Source organism: Tenrec ecaudatus, chromosome 10 (genome assembly GCF_050624435.1).
Source record: "Tenrec ecaudatus isolate mTenEca1 chromosome 10, mTenEca1.hap1, whole genome shotgun sequence".
NCBI lineage: Eukaryota > Metazoa > Chordata > Mammalia > Afrosoricida > Tenrecidae > Tenrec > Tenrec ecaudatus.
In genome coordinates, this window is record NC_134539.1 from 58,750,740 (window position 1) to 58,774,474 (window position 23,735).

General features: G+C 40.6%; 1 protein-coding gene and 1 pseudogene across 3 annotated transcripts in view; one reads left to right on the forward strand and one right to left on the reverse strand.

The window, feature by feature from the left end:
• The window catches only part of CNTRL (centriolin), a 92,607-nt gene that overhangs the window by 31,268 nt on the left and 37,604 nt on the right, over positions 1-23,735 (forward strand). For all 3 annotated transcript variants that reach the window (XM_075560421.1, XM_075560422.1, XM_075560424.1), the window contains 7 exons: positions 1,474-1,627; positions 3,689-3,909; positions 6,343-6,519; positions 9,685-9,819; positions 17,874-18,019; positions 22,609-22,816; positions 23,289-23,468. In XM_075560421.1, coding sequence (XP_075416536.1) covers positions 1,474-1,627; positions 3,689-3,909; positions 6,343-6,519; positions 9,685-9,819; positions 17,874-18,019; positions 22,609-22,816; positions 23,289-23,468 — 1,221 coding nt within the window. The remainder of the gene's footprint in view (positions 1-1,473; positions 1,628-3,688; positions 3,910-6,342; positions 6,520-9,684; positions 9,820-17,873; positions 18,020-22,608; positions 22,817-23,288; positions 23,469-23,735) is intronic.
• On the reverse strand, positions 18,844-19,312 carry LOC142457954 (RNA-binding protein 3 pseudogene; annotated as a pseudogene).

Consider the following 23,735-nt stretch of genomic DNA (forward strand, 5'->3'; position numbering starts at 1 on the left):
TTCACAGTTCACTGAAAATTACAATCCACTGCTTTCATTAACAGTTACTCAGTAATGCAATGGCTGTCAGGGTGTGTGAGTGTGTGCAAGATGTGTTGTTTTTTTTTTAACCAGGAACACGTTTAGTGCTAGTGGAGTAGTAGTAGTGCAAGGTTTACTTTACCTCCCTAGACAAAATGGCTTGGAAGGCCTCCCTCAACTCCTGGTTTATCAAATCTAAAAGCAAAAGACTTTTGTGCCTATTTGAATTTAAACATTTATTTCACATTTCTTTATTTTTCCCTAAGAAACTTTTTTAAAAGGTACACTTTATATTTTTATTAAAATTATACTGCTTATCTAATATGAAATTTCTTTAAAGTATCTGCCTTCCATGTCTATGTACAGAATGAAGATGGTTTCACATCTCTCTAACCCTTGCCTGAAGCATTCTGAGCTCTTGGAAATAGATCACATCAAAAGGGCAGTTTTGGCACCGTTGAGGAGCTCACAGCATGTTTTCTTTTCGATGTTCTTTGAGTTTGAGAATAAGAAGAAGTCGGCAGGGGAAGATAGGGCTGTAGTGTGGATTGGGAAAGGTTTCCCAATGAAACTTTCACAGGAGTGTTCTTACTACACTGAGCAGTTGCGAGATCTTGCTGGAAAAGAATTCCTCATTGTAACTTCCCTGGACCTTTCCTCACTAATGCAGTTTTTAATTTTCTTAAAATTTCTAATAATCCCCTTTGTCCTATGTCCTTTGAGAAAACCTACCAAGATTACACCGTGGATTCCTTGAGAAACATTCCCAATAACTTTCTGAACCTACCTCTCTGCTTTAAAGTTAACCGGTCCAGCAGATCTCCTCAGAAGTCAGTTTTGATTGAACCTTTTTTTTTTCTTCTATTTTTTAAAGGAGGTACTCCAGTGAGACCAGACTAAGACAAGTTGAGAGAATTGTGTACAGCATCCACTGATCACAGACAGAGACAGGTTTAATCAGGTTTTGTTTGGCATGAATGTGTGCATGTATGAACTAGATTTCTAGCAGAAAGACTTGATTTAGTCTTATATAATCAATGAACTTTTTGAGGACCTGTTAAAAAGACACACTTTCGTGCAGTGAAAAGAACATTGAACTTGGCTATATTACCTACTAGCTGTGCCCTTGGAAAAATTATGTGATGTCTCTTATTCTCATTTTCCTCAGAAGTGACGCCTTGGCAGTGAGCTTGGGTCTCTCTCTCTCTCTCTCTCTCTCTCTCTCTCTCTCTTTCTTTTTGGTCATTTTTTGGTTTATAAAATGGAGATGATTCCTATATTGTTTGGAGGTTTGAAGGAAAAATACTCATGTAAAAACAAAAGGACTGCAATATAATAGATGCAAATTGTTCCATTTTACTTTCCATTCTCCATTTGAAAATATTAAGGATGATGATTTTAAAAGGCTTTTATTAAAAAACAGTTTTGATAAAAATTTTCCTTACCATTCAGTCCCATGTGACAGCGCAAAAAAGAGGTCAAGAACAACAACTTGACATTATGAACAAACAGTATAAACAACTTGAAAGCCGTTTGGGTGACATACTTTCTAGAATTGCTAAGGAAACGGAAGAGATTAAGGACCTGGAACAACAGCTTACTGAAGGTGAGACTTTAAGTAGAAGCTAAGGTAAGTTAACATTCAGGACATCCAACCCCCAAAGCCCATGGCAGTAGAGGAATTTTGAATCATGACTCTTGAACAGAGCAGAAGCACCCCATAATTTCCAAGGCTGTAAATTTTTTCACCAGTTTTATTAGCACCTAAGCCACATATATAAGTCAATAGTTCAATCGTTCAATCATATCAAGAAGATTTGTACAATCATTACCACAATCAATTTTAGAACACCCCCCCCATGCTTGAATCGCCTTTAAAATTACTTGTGTAATCAGTTCTGGTGCTCCCACTCTTGCTTTCCTTGTCTACTCCTGAAATCCTCTTAATCTCCCTCCCTATCATCCACCCCTCATCACTACATCCCCTATAAACTCCTGCATCAGTTATTGGCACTATACATCTACTCCTTCTGTGCTTCACAAACTGAGGAAAAGACTCCCATCAATATTTAAAAAGCAGGGAAGAAATTTTTGTCATGGAACAAGTAAGAGATTCTTGCACCTAGAACAAATTCAGGTTGGGTCTATAGGGAAGTCAACTGGCCCACTATCAAGTTCGATCCAGCATAATCAAGATTACAGTGGTCTCTGCCTACGGTAAGGTCTTTCAAGAAGCAAACAGTGTTAATCCATTTCATTCACACTGTTGATAGTAGCTAACTTCTTAGTGGACTAAACTCAGAAATCGTGAATCTGAACCACTGCCCATAGGAGACCTGCAGGGCTAGGTTCCTGTGAACCCCTGGTCACATTGTGTCAATCTTGCTTTATGTATTTCTCTATTTAAATACACCTTATTTCATGTATACTGTTGATATGTGAACATTGAATTCACAGCCAACAGCACTGTAACATGCCTGGACAAGCTCATACAACACTAGTATTTTCTTGTAAGGCACATCACATCCTTTTTGAGCATACTAAACACTAGTCAGACTTCAGCGCTCTGCTTGGGGGCCATTTCAAACAACCAACAAAAGGCACAGACGTCGTAGAACGTGGCAATAAAGAGACCACTTGTTCATGGTATAGGCACTAAAACAACAGGTCTGAGTGTTTGAACTTAATTGGGAGCTTGCGCATTGGGCAACTAAACATTTTCACCACTGCGTATATGCATATCTGAAGGACTGCAAAAGTGGTACAGGTACTGACGAGGTTATAAATCAACGTGCATGAGAGGCAAGTTCACCATCACAGAGCCCGACAGCCGTGAGGATCAACTGTGCAGCACAGTGATAAACTCTCATGGGATTGTCTCCTGGGGCACAAAATGCTTTCAGGGGCAGAAAGCCCATTGACAACATGGCAGTCAGTGCCTTCTCATTATGCGGAATGTGTAGAGAGGATTTTAGGCTTACATTCTGTAAGGCAAATTAAAGTGGTCACATTTCAGTAATGGTGGAAGGGAGCTCCTAGTCGGTAGTGGCGACAGCTGAGGCTTCCTGTGGAGAAGACCGGTCCCTCTTTGCTCTGATCAGCTGTGCGACTGGCACAACTTCTATTCTGTGCATTATTCAGAAGAATTAAATGAGCTTTGTGTTCATAAATGCCTAACACATGGTAGGTACCATATACTTGTTGTCACTGTGTTTTAAGTCTATAGGTGGTATGTTTATGCTTCCAGTGCCAGGCACTGGATTTATTTTATGCATTAAGGGGTTCTATTTTAAGCATTTAACTGTTAGAACTCAGTTTTGCTGTACATTTTTATTGCTTTATTGGAAATTATTACTTTAAGCTTTTTTTAAAAACATACAGACATGGCTGTGATCCAGCAAACACTTTATTTACAAACACCCAAATTTGAATTTTCACATCCCGATACTTTTTATACAGATTTTATTAGCCGTTTTTAAGCACTTCCCACTAGACGTACTACTTCTTATTGCATACCTTGCTGGTTCTTCTAGATTGAGGATCATAAGGGATTGAAGTCCTAGAATTTTGCAGGTAGCTTTGTAGCAAGTGCTTAAGGAGACTAACATGTATCTTGAAAATGTTTTCTTGTCAACATGATTACCTTCCCTTCTCCTGTCTTCCTTAGGCCAGATAGCAGCAAATGAAGCCCTCAAGAAGGATTTAGAAGGTGTCATCAGAGGGTTGCAAGAATACTTGGGGAGTGTCAAAGGTCAGGCTACTCAGGCGCAGAATGAGTGCAGGAAGCTACAGGATGAGAAAGAGGTGTTGCTGCAGAGACTGACCGAAGTTGAGCAGGAAAGAAACCAACTGGAAATAGTTGCCCTGGATGCAGAAAACATGAGAAAGGTAGGAGTAGCCTCTTGCCTATTTTCCTCAGCCACAGATTTAGAGAACACCCTAAGGAAGCCGGACCAGTCGGTTAGCAATGACGCAATTCTAAGTGCTGAGAAGGATTACTAGCTGTTTAATGGGTTACCTTTTAAATTTTGTCTTTAGCTTGCATTTATTATTTTTCTTTTTTTGGCAATTATTATTTTTCCTTTACAAAGAAAAGGAGGATTGTTTCAGTTGAAAATTTTTCTCTGAAAAGTGTTTATACAAGTATAAAGTTGTAGCTATTATGCACGGTCTATCATGTTCAAATTTTATTATCTGCACAGAAAAATTAAGCACATGATGTAATTTTAAAGTTTTTTTGTTGTTTGATAGCTTTGATGTTACACCTACTTCTCGCTTAGCAACTGTCTCATTGTGAGACATTTCACATCGGCAACAATAGTAAAAAATCTACTGACTATTTTGCATGTTACCATTATATATTTGGCAGTAACAAACACCGAGATGAGAGTAACACTGGCTGTGATGATTAAGGTTAGGTGTCAACTTAGCTAGCTTTCAGTCTCAATGGTTTGTAGTTCTGTAATGATATAATTTGGCAGTAATAAAATGTTGACATTTGCCAGTTATGTAGTGCTGTATCTCATGATCTGATTTGTTATCCTTCATTGTTGGACACCTATTTTCACGTAATGTGTTTTATTGTTTGCAAGCCTTTATTATGAATGAGAACCACAGATTCTCAAACCTTGTCTTCAGTTCTTTTTGACATAAAATATTTTTGCATTACATTTCTCATGCATGCAATAAGTATAAAAATAGTATTTAACATCATAAACCCACAGCTCAGCTTAGGAAAAAATAAACATTGAAATTCTGTGTGCCTCTTTCCAGGGGTAACAAAACCCTGAATGCAGTTGCCATTTATCCGCATCGCTGTTCTTTTGTGGTATGCTATAGTCTAAGCAGCACTAGTGGTGTGCAGGGGTCAAGATTTTCATGAAAGCTGTCATAGTTCACAAAGTTCTTTGCCTGCTGCTTTTATATTTGCTTATGAGAATTATGCATGCTCATGTACTTTGATTTGATTTAGTTCATATTCCATTATGTATATGCATAAATCTGATTATTCATTCTTGAGGGACATGTAGGTAATATATCATGCTGTTACCGTGCTGTGAGTAGCTTCTTGGCACAAGTCTGGGTCATGGGACCGTCTTCAGAAGTGAACTCTGCTTCAGAGAGAATGTGTCTTCTCCAGGCCCCTAGGTATTGTCAGCTTCCTATCCAGAATGTTCTACCAATTTTTGCTCCCACATGTGTGATAATGTGTGGGCTGCCCTATCCCGTCCTTCCCAGCACCTTATTTTTTAAGCTTTATATTTTTAAATTTTAAACTTACAAAAGAATGTTAAGAATAGTTCAAGTAGCTCACATATGAAGAGACTCCAGCTTGTTTATAGAAAAATGAGAATTTCCACAAATGTTTGGAGTTCCCCCTAGATGTGTCACCCAGATTTGTCAAGTAACATTTTGCTGTATTTGTTTTATTGCCCTCTTATATAATTTTTTTTACATTTCCTGAACCATTTGAAAATTAGTGGCAGGCCATTGCCTCTAAATAGTTCATTTTTCAACCTTGATACAGGACAATTAGCATATTCAAAAACTGTAACATTCTGTCACTATCAAATTCACATTTGCCAATCTGCTGAGTTTGAATGGTCTTTCCCCATCTTTATATTATACATTTATTTATCTGTACAGGAAATTAGAAGACTAGTTGAGTGAACATCATGTGCCCTCCAGCTTACCAAAACCTTCTGCTCCAGTGTCTTTTCGTACAGTGGGGTTGATCATAGCCTGCATTACACAGTTCCTGTGTTGATTCACTGACACCGTGTCCAAAATTAACTCTTCAGTTTTACTTTTCTTCTCAGTTTTGTCCTTCCCGTTTCCTTCTTGTATATGTAGACTCGTTTGAAGAATCACAGAGCAGTTCCCTGGTGGTATAGTGGGCTCGACGTTACACTACTAAGCTCAAGGTTCTTACCAGTTTGACTCCACCAGTTGCTCGAGGGAGAAAGATGAGGCATTCTGCTCTCTTAAAGATTTACAGCCTCGGAAATGCTAGGGAATAATTCCACTCTGTCTTATCCTCATGAGTTGAAATCGACTTCATGGAAGTGGTTAAAAATTTTAAATCACTTAAGAGATTGGTAGCTTTCTAACTTTCCCAATTATATTTAATCAGGACTTTGCTTCCCAAGCTGGATGTGCTCGGTCTGAGACGTGAACAGATAGCTAGTGAACACTTTCTCTGCCAGGCCAGCTGTGGTTGGCCAGCCTTTGTTTGACAGTGCTCAAGTTACTCATCATGACTTGCAGATGCGAGGTAGGCCCTGTGGGCTCCATGGGTAAGCATACTCTGAATTCTTCCAGGAGCTTGCAGAGCTAGAAACTGCCCTCCAGGAGCAGCATGAGGAGAATGTATCTCTGCAGCAGACCCAGGGAGATCTTAGTGCCTATGAGGCGGAGCTAGAGGCTCAGCTAAGAATGAGGGATGCTGAAGCCAGCCAGCTCAAGGAAGAGCTGGAAAGACTAACAAGACTTAACCAGGTAAGGAGGAGCAGAAAGCCATCTCAAAACCGATGTATTTTTAAGAAACAAAGACCTTATTTCCAGTTGTATCTTAATTTAAGAGTGGATGCATTTATTTCATATGTAACATGTGGAGTGCTGGCGGGGCAAATGGTGAAGCTGAGCTGCTAACTGAAGTGTTGGTGGTTCGAACGCACCCAGCAGAAGCTCCGTGGGAGAAAGACTGGCAATCTGCTTCTCTAAAGGTTATAGCCAAGAAAACCCTATGGGGCAGTATTCTGCTCAGTCACATAGGATTACTGGGAGCTGAAATTCATTAGATGACAGCAACAAATGGAGAAGAGGGTAACGGCCTCATTTTTGGAGTCAGATATACTGAGTTCAAATACCCTCTGTGAACTTGAGCAGGTCACTTCATGGCTCCAAGCCCATTTCTCCCTGATAAAGTGAGTTTGGATAAGGTTCAATGAGTTAATAATGGCTATGAAAACACTTAACAGTTCAACAAATCGTACTTATTTTCAGATCAGCTTTAAAAGACTTCCTTTAAGTTGATGTTAAATTTTATTTTGATGTATCTATTATGATTGAATGAATTATCCACTGACATAAATGTACCTTGTAAATTAGGAAGTGATTCATATTAGTAGTTATTGATTAATTATAGAAGGCCAGGTGCTATGGATGCTAGAGGAAACAATATACCAATAGTTACACTATCCTTGTGGAGCTGATAATCCTGTAGATAAAAGCTACCGAAAAACTGGAGGTTGAGCACTTTACACACAGAGAAAGCACATAGTGCATTTGAGACGTCGAAAGAACAGCTCCAGTAGTCCGGGTAGACTAGAAAAACAAATCCATTGACACTCATATGTGTTTAAGAAAGAGCTTTATATACAAGAGCAATTGAATATTGAGAAAACATCCCAGCCCGGTCCAGATCAAGTCCATATTTAAGTCCGATATTAGCCCATGTGTCTGATACCAATCTGTAAAGTCATCTTCAGACTCATGAAACACATGCCATGCTGCCGAATACAGGAAGATCACAGGCCAGTGGGTAGGAACGCTTGTGGATGCAGTGGTGGTGTAAGCAGCTCAGCGCTGGCAGGGGTCTCCACGTGGCTTCTCCAGCACCCAGTGCTACATCAGGATAGGCCCACATGGCTTATCCTTAGGGATGTCTTGCAGGAAGTCAGCCTTGTCAGTAGAGGGTTTCCCAGGGAGTGAGCAGAGAGAGAGAGAGAGAGTCTCCTGCCTCCAAGGAGAAAATACCAGAGTTCTCAGAATCCTCAGAAGGCCATGCCCACACAGAGACCTCATTGGCTATATCCCAATTGACAGACTAGACTCCACCCCTATACTCTTAATCTTCCAATTGACACCAGATTATGTAACTACCACAGGCAGGAGCAAGGAAAGTGGGCAAAGAGGATGAGAGAGAAAGGCCGGAAAGGTGGGCATTGGCTAGCCCTTAGTGGCCATTAAGGCCACGTTACAGAGTCTGTTTTTATTTGACCCGTCGAGGAAGGTGTGAAGTAGAGAAATGGTATGATCAAATTTGTGTGTTTGAAAAGCTGCCTGGCTGTGGTTGCCTAGTGGAGAATGGATTGGAGAGCAGCAGGATCGGAGGTAGGACGGTCTACTTAGAAGACTACAATGATACAAATGAAAGGTGATATAAGCTTGAACCAGGGGGGCAGTGATGGCAATGACTGAAAGTGAGCAGGTTCAGAAGGTGTTGAGTAAGGAGGTAGGCCTGCCAGGACGGAGGGAGTCAGGCTTGAATACCTGGGTAGATGGTTAGTAGTTCCATTAACTAAAAGCAAAAACAATGTTTGGAGGGTAGATTTGGCCGACATTTACTCTAGGCACCTATGAAGGCATCCCAAAGAAACTCAATTCAGGAGAGAGAGTTTGGCAGGGATAGGATTTGGGTGTCATTATCATACAGAGGGGAAGGTTAACCATGATCAGTAAGAGATCATGCAAGCAGAGAATATAAGAGTGAAAAGAAGAGACCTAGCATAGAGCTCTTAGAAGCAAGATTATTTAAATGAGAGGATACAGGAGAAGGTGCCTACAAAGGAGACCAAGAAAAAGGAGCAAAATCAGGAAAATGTAGTGTTTTTGATGCCAACAAAAGAGACTATTTTAAAGAGAGAATGGGCAGGGTCGGGTTTTTGATGTTCTCTCGCGCTGAGGACCATGATGCACCCGTTGTCCTTAGTGATAGAGATTACTGAGTGTGGTGTCCATGGAGTAGAAGGGAGAGAAGCCAGTTTAGAATGGTAAAGGGATGGAGACAGGTTTGACCTGGAAGTGCAGAAAGGCCAATGACTTGAAATAAATGTGCAATTGAAAGAATTTCAGTTAAGAGGAAAGGGACATGTTTATAGACAAAGAAAGACAGTTGAAATGGAAAGGTTGAAGGAACAAGACATGGAATAATTAATAGCGCAAGATCCTGAGAAGACAGAAAGGAACAGAATTAGAGTTCACGTGGAGAGGTGAACCTTGGACCCCAAGGACAATTCCTTCATTGTAGGAGGAGAGAAGAGGGAAAGGAGGAAGGAGTATGAGGGCAGGTGAAAGCCCAGGACTTTCAGGACTGATCTTCAAATTACTTATTGAGATTAGGAAGCATAATAGAGTTTTCCTCTTGGTCCCAGCTCTGCACATCTCTGATGGGTTAAGTTTAGGCAGTGAAATCCCTTGGGAAGCTTGGAATTGGGTGTTCCTGAGCTCCAGAGATTCTGATTCATTAAGTCTGAGATAGGGTCTAGGCATCTTCATTTTTGATAAAGTACCAGGCAATTTTGAGATAGGTTCTGGAAGACCACACTCTGAACAATAATGGTTTAAGGAAAAGGAGAGCAATAATTAATTGTTTGGATCACTAACAGGTTTTAAAGGTGTGTCGTTTATATATCCCAGGGCTCCACTCTGAAGATTCCGAGTTGGGGTGCATAGGGTGACCTAATTTTGATACTTGCTTCTCATTGCATAGTAGTAGTTAAAGGGAGGGGGCATGTGAGAAAAAAAAAATCTGTTTCTTTTTACTTGGAAGTACAAAAAAACCTGAGCTACTATAAAACTTTCACAAGATACTATGTTTGCATGTAAATTGATTGATACCTTTTTAAATGGTAAATCATTGCTCTTGTCCACCTTCATTAGTTACAACAATCAGCCCTTCAGGCAGAACTTGAGAAGGAAAGGCAAGCCCTTGAGAATGCCCTCGGAAGAGCCCAGCTTTCAGAAGAAAGGGAGCAAGAAAACAATGCCCTGTGCACACAACTCAAGCAGTTACAGGTAGAGATGATTTCATGATTGAATGTAGGGCACCTCGTGTCTTTCTCAACCTTTCTCTTAATTGTCTGCTCTCACATGTAGTAAATAACCGGAGTAATTAGGCGAAAGAGCAGTCTGGGTGGAGCTGCCGCATTGCCTGCATTCTCCTGCAAGTCTGCCGTTCTAGGAGGAAAAGCGTGTGTGCTTTATGATGGCGCCGCACCATGGGAAAAGTGTTGACGGTGTGCAAAACAGAGAGGGAGAGTGGGGCGTGACATTCCCACGTGCCTGAATGTGAACGATGCCCGTCTGAGGCAGCTGGACAGGAGTTGAGCAAGCATTTCTGTTGACATACTGCACTATTAATATCTATTCATCTTGAAGTTTGGAGGCAGGGTGAGAGTACAACTGAGAGCTTGCTCCCAGGTGCGGGTGCCCTCCCTGCACCTCTGATGCATAGTAGCACTGTGCAAATTCATGCGCCAGAGCAACCCAGGCACTGCTATTTTTCTGTGAACTTTTCATTGTGTTCAGGTGAAAGTTGACAGAGCAAATTGGTTTTCCATTGAACAATGAATGCAGATTTTGATTAATGTGCAATCCCGACAACGTAAAAGAGCTCATCCTACGTGATTCTTGTATTTGCAGTTTCTATTTCTCCTGCTTGTACCTGCCTTCTGAGTTTTATCCCTGGGCAAAGACAGCCCTGTTGAATTTCTATGGTTGATTGTTCTAAGAAGCATACCTCCCAAGTGATGTTATTCACTAGCATGCACGCCTGCCTGTGTTTTGGCTGCAAGTTGAACCATGGGGGCGAGATTTGCTCCAGGGTTGAAGAGTGGTGTTTTTGTTTTGTTTTGGAGGCGGTGTGTGTGTGTGTGTGTGTGTGTGTTCAGATCAGTTAGCCTGGCATTTTTATGACTGGTTTTGTTCCACATTTGTCTTCCACTCTAAGACACCCTATTGTGGTTCCCTTCAGAGCAGTCCGTAGTGGTAGTAGGACACCATTTAGTTCTTCTGGCGCTGGGCTCAAGGAGGCTATAATTCATGTGATCTATTAATCCCATGGACTAATTGTTTCCTTGTCTTTGATTTCCGTTTGTGACCCTTGTTTGCTCCAGATAGGGAAAGACCAATAGTTGTGCTGTAGATGACCACTTAAGAGCTTTAGGATCCTGGTCACTACCCACCAAGATAGAATATAGAGCATGGTTTTTGAGACCCGTGTTATGCTAATTGACCTTGATGTCCCTAGACCCAGGGACTTATTCCTTCAAGGTATTTACGTCTGGCTAAGAGATTTTCATAACTTCCTTCATGTGCTCTATAGATTCATGGATCTAGTTGCGGCACATGTATGTGTATGTATGTATATATTTGTATGTATGTATATATATATATATGCATCCTCTGCCAAACTTGTGTACATTTGTGGGTATAGTCCTGTATATTTTTGTGGGTTTAGTCCCTTTAGCTTTCCCAGCCTTGTTTAGCTGGGTATCCACTTGTAGATTATTGCCATCACTGTTACTGCCAAATTGGGTCTGTATGTGCTACTATTACCTTTGTTGCCTTCAATTATTGTGCATTTTTCTCCCAGTGGCTTACTTTGTCTTAATCATTCTGTGTTTAACCACCTCCTTCTTGGATATTGCTTTTCTCATCACACAAGTTTTATTTTGTGCCCACCTTCTAGTTGGTGATTTACCTTTCTTCCCCTGCCCACCTTTGGTTAACTATGTTTCTTTGTGGGAGACCAGCCTCCCCACAACTGAATGGGGCCAAGGGGTGGTTGTGTAATTGAAGGGTAAATTAAAGGAACAACAGACAAGGCATAGGCATGCGAGGCCTCACCTCTTTTATGGCGACTGGAACCAGAATGAAGCTGTAATGTATTCTTTCATGGGCTTATATAATCTAAGACATGCAAGCCATGGTAAGCACATATGTAACAGGAGGGTTTATATTAGAGGCATGCACATAAAGGGGAATGAGCTAGGCATATACACACAATAGGAAGGGAGGTACTAGAGCAATGGTTCTCAACCTTCCTCATGCCACGACCCTTTAATACAGTTCCTCATGTTGTGGTGATCCTCCAACCATAAAATTATCTTTGTGGCTACTTCATAACTGTCATTTTGCTACTGTTATGAATCTGGTGACTCCTTTGAAAGGGTCATTCGAATCACAAGGGGCTGCGACCCACAGGTTGACAACCGCTGTACTAGAGGCATACATGTGACAGAAAGGTACATATATAACAAGATGGGCAGATTCTAGAGTTAAGACGGCAGCCTAACCTTGGTCGTCTCTGAGCTGGCTTGACCTTAAGTTCCCTTGAGCTCTTTTCCAGGGGAGCAGTCTATGATCCTTATCAGAAGGGAGTGGGTCCTAGTGGGGTAGAAGGTCTGACTGCTTTTGATGGCAGATAACCTTTAGGCAGGTAGCCTTCAAGCAGTTAACCTTCAAGAGTACAGTAAGCAACCATGCCTTCCAAGGAGCACCTTAAAATTGTCATTATTTGGGGGGTGGGGTTGGGGTGGGAGAATGCCTTGGGGAATAACTTATTTAGGAGAGTGTGACTGGGACACATCTCCAACCCATGAAAGTGAAGGCCTCCCTCCACAGAGCCCCGGCCTCCCAGACTTCTTAACATATGAGCCGAACACACTCTACTCTTCCTGGTTCTTAGTCTCCGACATTTCTTTTTGTGTATGAATCTTTTCTTGATATTTTTTGACCCAGTAGTGTGCTCATATATTTGTCCTTTTATGATTGACTCATTTCACTTGGCATAATGCCCTCCAGGTTCATCCACATTATGAGATGTGTGTTTGTATGCTTGTTTTTTCATCCCTCTAATGAGAGGGGACTCTTTTGTTTATTTTGTGATTTTTATTTCATACTTATCAAGTAGTGGGAATGCTGAAGCAGATGGTATTTCTCTTTTCCATTTTTAAGTTAAATAAATCATTTTGTCACGGCCTCTTACATCTAACAGACCACACATCCGTTTTCTCAAGCGGACATGTACAGTTATTGGCATCAACGATTTCTACATACAAGCAACCATCTAGCAAGGCCAGACACCAGAATTCCAAAAGGAAACAGCCTTATTAAGGTGATGGAGAGGGGTCAAACTAGAGACCCAGAGGCCACCTGTGGATAATTGGATGTTCTCATGCAGAGGGGCTGCACAGAGAAGAAAATGCATCCAGGGGGCAGTTTAGCACTGATGAAATACACAACACCCCTCTAGTTCTTTAATCCTTCCTTCCCCTACTTTTATGATCTCAGATCAACCTCGAAATTCCCTCTAGACCAGTGTACAGACAGTGGCACAGATGAGAGTTTTCAATATAGGGAATTCAGGAAAGACAAACCCCCTCAGAAATAGTAAAGGGAGCAATAATTCCAGGAGGATGGGGGAAGGGAAGGGGGAGGAAAGTAGGGAAGGAAGAGGGAATGGAGAGCAATGATGGATGGCAATAACTCCCTCAGGGAAAGACTATCAGGATAGTAGGGGAAGGGGTAGAATGGGCGGTGTGAGGTATGTACAGGTAATAACAATACATACTATGTTAAGGGCTCACCGGGTGGGCCAGGGAGGGATACAAAGGAGGAGCTAATATCTTTTCAATTTTTGAAGGAAGCAGCATACCATTTCCCACTGAGGTTTCACCATTTTTCAGCCCCACTAACAGTGTATATGGGTTTGAATCGCTTCACCTTTGCCTGGAGTTGTTTTCTGGCTGTGCTCTGTTTGTTTGCTTTGAACTTGGCTGTTAATGGTGGGGTGAGATGAGATGATAGCTTGCTGTTACTTTGATTCACATATCTCTAATGGCTAATGATCTGGAGCATTCATGTCTTGTGAAATGTCTATTCATGTCTACTGCCCACTTTTTAACTGTTTTCAGTGATACCTTTTCTTTTTCTAAGCAGCAGATTTGTCACTAGACTGAACTAAAACACTCGATTGTTGGCAAGCCTCTGGCGTGCCTGGGTCCCATGTGACCCTGTGACTCCTACAGCATAGTGCTTGTAAGAACACTTTGAAACGGTGTGAGGCTTTGCTCTAGGCCAGTGGTTCTCCACCTTCCTAAGGCCGTGACCCTTTCATACAGTTCCTCATGTTATGGTGACCCCCAACCACAAAATTATTTTCGTTGCTACTTCATAACCTGTAATTTTGCTATTGTTATGAATTGTAATGTAAATATCTGATATATAGGATATATTGTTGCAAGTGGAACATAATTAAACATAATTAAAGCATAGTGATTAATCACAAAACAATATGTAATTATATGTTGTGAAATATTTGTGTTTTCCAATGGTCTTAGATGACCCCTGTGAAAGGGTCGTTTGACCTTCAAAGGGGTCACGACCCACAGGTTAAGAACCGCTTCTCTATACCATCTTCAGAGCAAGGTTACAGATGTTTAAACACTGGGCAATAAAAACAAATAAACTGCCAGATTGGTGCACTTTTCTTTCTCTGAAATATCTTTGTAATTTTCCAGGAATTAAGTAAAGTAGATTGCATATTCCAGTAGAATTTTAAAATTCCAAGCAGTTTACTCAGTCTCCTTCTCAGAAAGAATGTGATTAGAAATGCAGTCATTTTATATTAGCCAGCGTGTTCTCTGGCAGGATAGTTTCATGGCTGTTGTCACGATCCTCTGTCCAACAAACTGCCGGAGAAGCAGGTGGGTGATATTTTCCAGACGATCAAACTTACTCAAAGAGTACAGGTGGCAGAACAAATAAGTCCCTGATCAGCCCTCAGGTGTCTAAGCTGTGAGGTGAGGGTCCATGCTGTCTGTCTGTCTGGACCGGAAACTACTAAATTCGATCTGAAATCAGAGAGCAGCTTGCATATAGTTTGGAGGAAAGCTTCCAAAGAACCAGATGGAATTTGTGACAAATGATACCAAGTCCATTCAGATTGTTCCCCTCCTCTCCCAACACCTTGAATATTTTTCCCTCAAAAGTTTAGGGAACTATAACAACCTGACATTTTAATTTGTACTATTTGTGTATTTCTCTATTATTGTATGAATTGTGCACATATTACTTTTCATTAGATTGTGTTTATTTGTATTATGGAATTTTAAAATAAGATAGCCTTATGGAGCCCCCTTTTACCTATCACCTAGCTTAAACATTTATCAGCATTCTGCCATTATTGTTTCACTGATTCTTCTTTTTTTCCTGCAATATTTTTTTAAAAACCTCATTAATCTTTTACACTTGTAGTTGCCTCAGTAATATATTTCATAGTAACAGGACTAACATATGCTTCCTGGGCCTTCTCGTTCAAGGTGGAAACTGAAATTCGTCTTCCAGACTGCTGGTCTGTGCTGTGAGATGACCTTAGTGAGAACTAGGTCTTGGGTTACAAAACCTCCTGCAATAGAGTGCAAGTTTAACACTGTACATTTATTGTTGCCAGAACACAAACCCATTCACATTGGCTCAGGAAAGGAGATGGCTTGCTACGAACTGGAGCTGCTCTCTGTAATTTAGGAGCTACATGAGTTTCAGTTCTCCTTTTCTTTATATCTAGGCCCCAGGTATGCTCTGATGTCTCTCTGTAGGTGCAGCATGCAGTGCAGTTTGCTGTACTGAATCTTGCTTTCCATTTTGAGCAAGAAGAACTTGTATTGGGGCCCGTCAGTAGGTGATGTCTGTCACCTGTGAGTGGAATTGGACGTAGCATAAAGAAGGATGCCTTCAGGCACTGGGCTGGGGCATTTGGGAGAAGAGAACTCCAGATCAGACAGGCAGTTAAACACATGTTAACTACATGCCACCTTCTAATGTTTAACAGTGCTATGATGAATTTGAATTAAGTTAATCACTTGGGTAGAGTATAGTTATAACTGTGTAATGCTATAGTTTAGGGAAATTTTGGCATTTTTGGAAAGAAGCATTGTCTAAATTTATTCCTGTGGTCTAGATATGTTCACTAGTTTCTGAGTAGTGAAAATATGCTGCCATATAACAAACTCTGCTCCAGAGAATTAGAAGGTTTCCTAGAAGCTTCATTATTGGATATTCCATTTTTTTAGTTGGTTAGCAGATTGAACTGTGTATTATGAAAAAGTGTGTTTTCATTTGAATTATGGACATTCTGAAGCATGTACAAAAACTAGAGAAACTAGGGAAACCTTGCCCAGCGTGGGTGGGAGGCATCCCTCAGCTTCAGCAATGACTGACACAGGGCCGATCTTACTTTATTATAAGCTTTCCATGTCCCACCCCTCACAGCTGAATGATTTTGGAATAAACCCCAGACATTTTATGTATAAAGAGTATGCTATTGTATGCATCTTTAAAATAATAAAGGCTTCAAAAATCATAAACATAATAAATTGTGGCCCCTTAATATGATAATAACGCCCTCATGGTTGGCCTGCATTAGAATGGTCTTGATGGCCATAGGCTAGGCTTGGTTTGTAACTGGGTTGCAGGGTGTGCCTATACCTCATGAATTTTTACTAGTTGTTTTGTTCAAATCCAGATCCACAAAAGCTAATCATTTAGTTGACTTGCCCCTTTAATTTTTTATAATCTGTAAATCTCTACCTCCTTTTTGTTTTCCTATATGTTGGAGAAAGTCATGTCTTTGTCTTTACAGTTCCCAATATGCTAGATTTTACTGTCACATTGATTGGCTTACTCAAATTGACTTACCATATATACTCGAATATAAGCCGACCTGAGTGTAACCAGAAAACTGATTGACTCGAGGATAAGCCTAGGGTGGGAAATGCAGGATGTGAATTATCATAGAGACCAGAGGGGAGAGATGGAGCGCAGCCACAGACACATCCTTACCAGTTCGCTGCTGGTGTAAGTGAATCACTACGGGTGCTTCTGCGAATTGGAGCATCCATGTCACAGGACGGCTCTGATTGGTTAGATGTGAGTAAACAAACATTCAAAGCCCTGCAGTGTCAGCGGGGCTTTGAATGAACAGCGGAGGAACGGCAATCACCCACGAGCTGTTACACCTCGCTGGGGTACCACTGACCCGCGTATAAGCCAAACCCCAGTTTTTCAGCACAGTTTTTGTGCTGAAAAACTTGGCTTATACACGAGTATATATGGCATGTCTTTTTTAAAGGTGGTTTTTTGGATCACACCTTGAGAAAGGATCATGGCTAGCCATGATCATTTAAATTAACAAAAGGACTTAAATAAAATGATCATATAACAAGTAATATATGGGCCGGAGGGGCTTAATTTGGTTGTTTCTGAGAAGAGCATATATATATGACATATGTATTTTAGTGAAATGGACAACAGTCTTTGAGCTCTGCAACCTCTGTCACTTTCTGAGTTCTTCCTCACCTGTTAACAAATTCACTAAGGGTTCTATCCAGTCTCCACATTGCTATTCTTACCTTGATCTTGTCAGACAGTTCTTTAAAGCACTTAATGCTCAAGGAAAACCCTTTTTACTACTTAAGCTAAACTGTTGTTTGGCTTTAAGAAGACTTTTTCATTTAAATTTTAAAGACTATTTCAGAGAAATAGTTTCAGGGATTCATTCAGTCCCGAGTCTGGGAGAATTTGCAATTATGTTCCGCATTCTCCCCCTTCACTCTATGTTTATTGCTTTGTCTCAGGCTCTGGCTGCTGGTTCTGCTGCTGCTGTTGCTCTTACTGTGTCAGAGCAAGGCGGTTCACTGCATAGGGGTTACAGGGTCCAGGGCACATGCTCTGCTTCTGGCTCTTGCTGGTAGCGAAATCCTCCTCCTGTTTCTGGGATGGCTCATTTTATTCTTGACAGATGACAATCACAGTGATTCCTCTTAGCAAGCATTCACAACAGAATCCTATCGGTATCTTTCCCCATCTTCTCTTAGCCAGACCCAGAAGAAAAAGGTCATTTTGGGGAGTGACAGAGACTATGGATAGAAAAGCCACAATAAATAATTGTGCAAGCTCCTTTTGATTAGGATTCGATGGGATCCATCTTTTGGTCATGTAGTAAAGGAGGTGTGGGTATGTTTTCAATTGTGTTAACTTTTCTGTCCCCATCTCACCCTTTTCCTTAGGATGACAATGACGTGTTAAAACATCAGCTTAAAGATTTGCAGAATCATCTTAATCATGTGGCTAATGGCTTGATTCATCCGGAGGAAGTCAAGGCTCGTGTAGATGAGCTGAGGCGAAAGCTGGAGTCAGGAGCTGGGGAAACAAGGTGAGGGAAATCAGGACTGCCAAGGCGTGACTCAAAGGTTCAGTGATAGACCCACTTTTCCAAGTACTGTTCACAAACAATTTACTGAGTGAGACTTCCTCTTGCCATTGTTTCCATGACAGAGAGAAAATTGTGTAATTAGAAAATTGTATTTCAGTTTTCTCTTTTATTTAATATATTTTATACTTTTTGGTAGTTTTTTTTTGTTTTCAGTTTTCAGATTTCATCTTTTTAATCGGCTGCATGAAGGACATCCTAAACACTATACATGAAATACAACAGAATATTTTTTCTTCCAGTATTAAAAAAATTGACATTCACAAACATTTTTAAGCTCTTCTTTATAATCAGGGTGGTGATTTCATTGTAGAGTGAAAAAACACCTCTAAGTAATCAGTATTGTTTATGCAGATTTCTTAAAGGTACATTCGGAAATTTCTAACCATGAAAAAGAAGCATTGTGTACAAAACTTTTACTCAATAATTAAAAGGGGGAAAAAACTGCCCTGGCTGAAATTGTTTGCCAGAATAATCCTGAATGTGCCCAAACTAGAAAACTGGTTAAAGGAAAAATACCCATAATACAAATGTTGCAGAACTTGTCTTTAAATGGGAGGAAAAAAGTTTTAAAAACAGATGGCGTTTACAAAAAGGTCTTTTAACAGGTTACCCTGGGAGCTTCAAAAATAGAAGTTGATGTATTAAAGCAAAGCTATTTCAGTGTAGCTCCAAAAATCTTTTATAAATACAGTCATCTGAAAGGATGATCCTGGTTCAGAAGAATTTTTATTCCTTGTATATCTAAATTATATGCATGCCTCATCTCAGTTGTTGTAATTATCTCTATAATTTCCTCCAGAGCAGTGGTCATAACCACTCTGGCTTCTGCCACGGTAGCCTCTGGACCTTCTGTATCCATATCCGTATCCTCCAGGTCGACTGTCAGACCTGCTGCTCCCGTAGCCCTGGTCCCCACCACCTCTGGAATCGCTGCAACCATGCCCGTGAGCACCAGAGACACCTCGGGTCCCCCGGGCAGACTTACCTGCTTATTCCACATGAATCTGGTGACCATCCAGGGACTCTCCATTCATGGCTTGCATGGCATCCGAAGCATGTTCTGGATTGGTGAAGGTGATAAAACCAAATCCCCGGGATTGCTGAGTCTCCCCATCCTTGACGACCACCACCTCAGAGATAGGCCTGAAACTGCTGAAGTGATCTTCTAGATGCCTGCTCATCGGTGTTGAAGTTAAGACCTCCCACGGAGAGTTTCCCTTCTTCAGAAGACATGGCAGTGAATTTGGGTCCTGGAACAGTACAGCAAGAGTAACAACAGCTAGCGCCGAAGACCAGCGAGAATGAATGAGCCTTTTGGTAGTTTTCAATAGAGGTTTTCAAGTAACTCTTTGATGCTCGTTGTATAAGCTTAGGAAGTAGTCAAAATTTAGATAGAAAAGAAATTATCAAGAAAATTAAGAAATCCACAGGAAACGTGACACTCAATGGTGAAAGGCTGATTGTTTTTTCCTTAAGCTCAGAAACAAGACATAGAGGCATGTTTTTATCATTGTTATTCATTGTACAGAAATCCAGACAGAGAAATTAAGCAAGAGATAAAAATAATCAATTGTAAAAGAAGAGGGAAAACAATCTCTGTTCACAGGTGGTTCTATGGATTAAAAGTTTCAAAGAACTAATATAAACACATTCAGCATAGTGGCAGGGCACAAGGTCAGCAAACCAAAGTCAGTTGCGTTTCTATATACCAGCAACGAACAGTCTGAAAAGAAAATTAAGAAACAAGTACCATGGACATTAGCATCTCAGAAATGAAATACCTAGGAATAAATTTAGCCAGACAGATTAAAGACCTATATACTAAAAACTGTAAAATTTAACTGAAATATAAAGCAGATCTAAATAAATTAGAAAGACATCCCACATTCTGGCTTAGAAGACTTAAGTGTAAGTGTTATTAAAATGTTAGTACTATCACACAATTCCTATCAAAATTCCAAGTCTTTTTTGCAGAAATGGAAATGCCAATCTTCACATTCATGTGGAATTGCAAGGGGCTCCAAATAGTCAAAGCAATTTGAAAACGTGCTGCAAAGTTAAAGTATCAGAACAATGTGGTATGAGCCCTGATTATGTTCTAACACCATTAACATTGATCGGTCTTCATGCAGAATCAACCCTTGAATCATAATAAATATCTGTGCTTACTCCTGTAAAAATCTTGGTATTAGTCTTCTTTTTTTGATACTATCATAAAGGAACTTTCTTATTAATTCAAATAAAAATATGGTATTAATGTAAGGATAGACATATTCATTAATAGAATATAATTGAGAACGAGAAGTAAACCCATTTGTGTACAGTTAATTGATTTTCAACCAGGAAGCCAAGTCCATTCAACAAATGGTCATGCATAGGAGGATCCTAGTCTTTTTAAAAATCCATCTATATGACACCCAATGATTAAAAGCTACCCCAAGCAAAGATGAGAAGATAAGAGGGTGGAGGCTGCTAGAAATGTTGAATTAATGGAAACAGGATAATCAGAGGGAAATCATGAGAACATTGCCTTATTGTTAAAAAAGAACAAAATTTGTTACGTAAACTTTAATCAAAAAGGATTAAGCCTATAACTAATCTAAAGGTTGGCAGTTCAAACTCACCAATGGCTCTACAGGAGGAAAGACCTGGAGGTGTGTTCCTGTAAAGATCCCAGCTTACGGCCAGTTCTCTGTCTTGTAGGGCGCTCTGAATCCAGGTCAACTTGGCACCACAAAACAACAATAGTGTGGCTATTACCAGAAAAGTGGAAAAATAACAAGTGTTGATGAGGATGTGAAAATCGAAGCCTTCATTCATTGCTGGTGTGAATGTAAAATGGTACAACCTTTAGGGGAAACAGTTCGAATTCCTTAAAAGTGAAACCTAAGAGTTGTCACATGACTGCTTTTCCACTCTGAGGTGTATACCCTCAAAGCTTTGACAGCAAGGACAACAGATCATGTACACCACTATTCATTGCTGCATGATTCTCACATGCCAAAAGGTTGAAACAACCCAAGTAGCCATCACCAGATGTATGGATAAACATCTGTTTACATCTGTCTGTGTGTATGTATATATATATATATATATATATATATATATATATATGTTATATATATATGCAGTGGAATGTTGTTATTCAGCCCTAAAGAAAAATGAAGTTCTGATGTATACTCTGATGAGGATGAACCTTGACAACATACTAAATGAAATAAGACACAAAAGGAAAAAATACACGATTCCATGTATATGAAAGACACCTGAGGTAGTTAGTTTATTGTGCCAACCTGGCCGATAAACACATGTGGGGTTCATTGAAGGGCAGAGGGATAAATGGCTCAATGAGCCTTGCATTTCTAGTTCTCTGGTCTCTTGCTTTGTGGTGGTCGCACCAGAGTGCAGCTGCCTTAGCCAGTTCCCTGCTTCAGCTGGCAAGGCTCACTTCCTGCAAGACATACCCAAGGAGAAGCCACGTGGACCTCCCCCAATATAGCCCTGGGTGCTGGAGCAGCTGTGTGGAGATCCCTGCCAGTGCTGAGGTGTTTACACATTCATTGACTTGGCTTTCTTCCTGCAGTCGGCATCATTGTGTGTGTTTTGTGAGATGGAGGAGGTCTTTGTGGATTGATGTCAGACATATGGGCTGATGTTGGGCTTGGGCAGCACTGGGTTTGGATGTTTTCTTGATGCTCACTTAACCTTTATATAAAACTCTATTTATACATGAGTTGCTATGGATTTGTTTCTCTAAAGTACCCAGACTAACACAACAGCACAGGCAAAAATACATGTAAGCCAAAGGCTAGGAAACGGGCTTATGGAGAATTTTTTCTGTTTGAGGATCCCAAGTGGCACTGTGGGTGATGGGCTGATGTTACGTGTTGGGCTGCTAACCACAAGGTCAGTAGTTTGACTCCACCAGCAGCTACAGAAGAGAAAGATGAGGCTGTCTCCTTAAGGATTTACAATCAGTGAAATTCTAAGTAACAGTTGTACTCTGTGCTCCAGAGGCACTATGGCTCCATTTGGTTTGGATTTGGAGTTAATAATTGAACTCATACAGGTTTTTGGAAATAGTGGTGATGGTCGTTCACATGGGGAATGTAAATTTGTTATATATATTTTCATCAACATACAGTAACATACAAAGGAAGTATCCAGGAGGTTAACTTGCTCTCTTTTCCCTACACACAGTTCACTGTCCTACATGGTTCTGTAGGAATCCATAGCAGGAAAAAGTTTTCACAAAATTGCTAATTTTGAAAAATGAAGGACATTTTAAAACGAGGAAATGCCCATTCTTTTAGCCTAATGTGAACTGCATTTTCAGAATGGCAACAATCGTTGGCCAAAGCAATGATTTGCATTTCAGAGATGCCCAGTAAACTGCTGTGGGTCTACATCAGCACCATGCCATATCATTCTTTATTCTCTCGCACCCGTGTTACCAACATGTTTGTATCTAGCATCACAATAAAGATGTCACAATTATAGCATCTTTTTTTTTTTTTGCCCCTGACCAGAATCATCAGCCCTTCCGACGTCTTGGGGAAAAGCCTTGACAATTTACAAAAACAATTCAGTAAAATCCTTGCCCGCTCCCAGTGGGAAAGAGAGGAAGCTCAAGTGAGAGAGAGGAAACTCCAGAAAGAAATGACTCTGCAGCAAGAGAAACTGGCCCACGGACAAGAAGAGTTCAGGCAGGCCTGTGAGAGAGCCCTGGAAGCAAGAGTAAGACATGGGCAAGAGGCAGCTGGCGGGATATGTTTGGCAGATATTAATGTTTTCTCATCAAAATACAATGCTTCCTTTCTCAATGCAACAAAATAATTGTTGTTGTTTTCATTCATAACAAGTTAAACTGGGTGAGACTGAAATTTAGCCCTGAATATTATGTCAGAATCCAGTTTGTTTGTGACACTTAGTTTTGCTTGTTTTGGAAGCAATATGAGATGGTCATTAGCATTTGTTAAATAATACCACATCGCTGGAGGGTGTAGCTAGATTCCTTTTTTGTAATGCATGTCATGATCAGGCACTTATTAAATTGGATTCTAGAGAATGTTCAAAATAAACCCATCCCCAAAAATCTAAAAGTGTGTCAGGCTCTTTAGTAACATAGTATCACTCTTCCCTGTAAAGTTTGAGAAACCCTTTGCTTAAAAACTCATCTTTGGAATTTAATAACCTAATCTCCCCACAGATGAATTTTAACAAGAGGCAACATGAAGCAAGGATCCAGAAACTGGAGGATGAAATTCACTATCTGCAAGAAAATCTTAAAAGTATGGAGGAAATCCAAGGCCTTACAGATCTCCAACTTCAGGAAGCTGATGACGAGAAGGAGAAAATTCTGGCCCAACTCCAAGAGTTAGAGAAGAAGGTGGGGAAGACCAGGAAGTGAGACCAGAAGTACCAGGTGGTGTCAACAAGTTCATGGAAAAGTGAAACGAAAAGTAGTAGAATTTTCCCATGGACTTTTTGAGGCCCCCGATATGGGCTGTTCTGGTCACCAGTGTGGTTTCAGCTTTGAGGGGTGTGGTCCCTGGTGCCTCTGACCACATTGTGGGCACCGAGGTGGTGGAAGAGAATTGGGAGGGCAGGGGTGGCTTAGAATCAGGTGGTCTTTAACAGATGCTCCTGACTAACG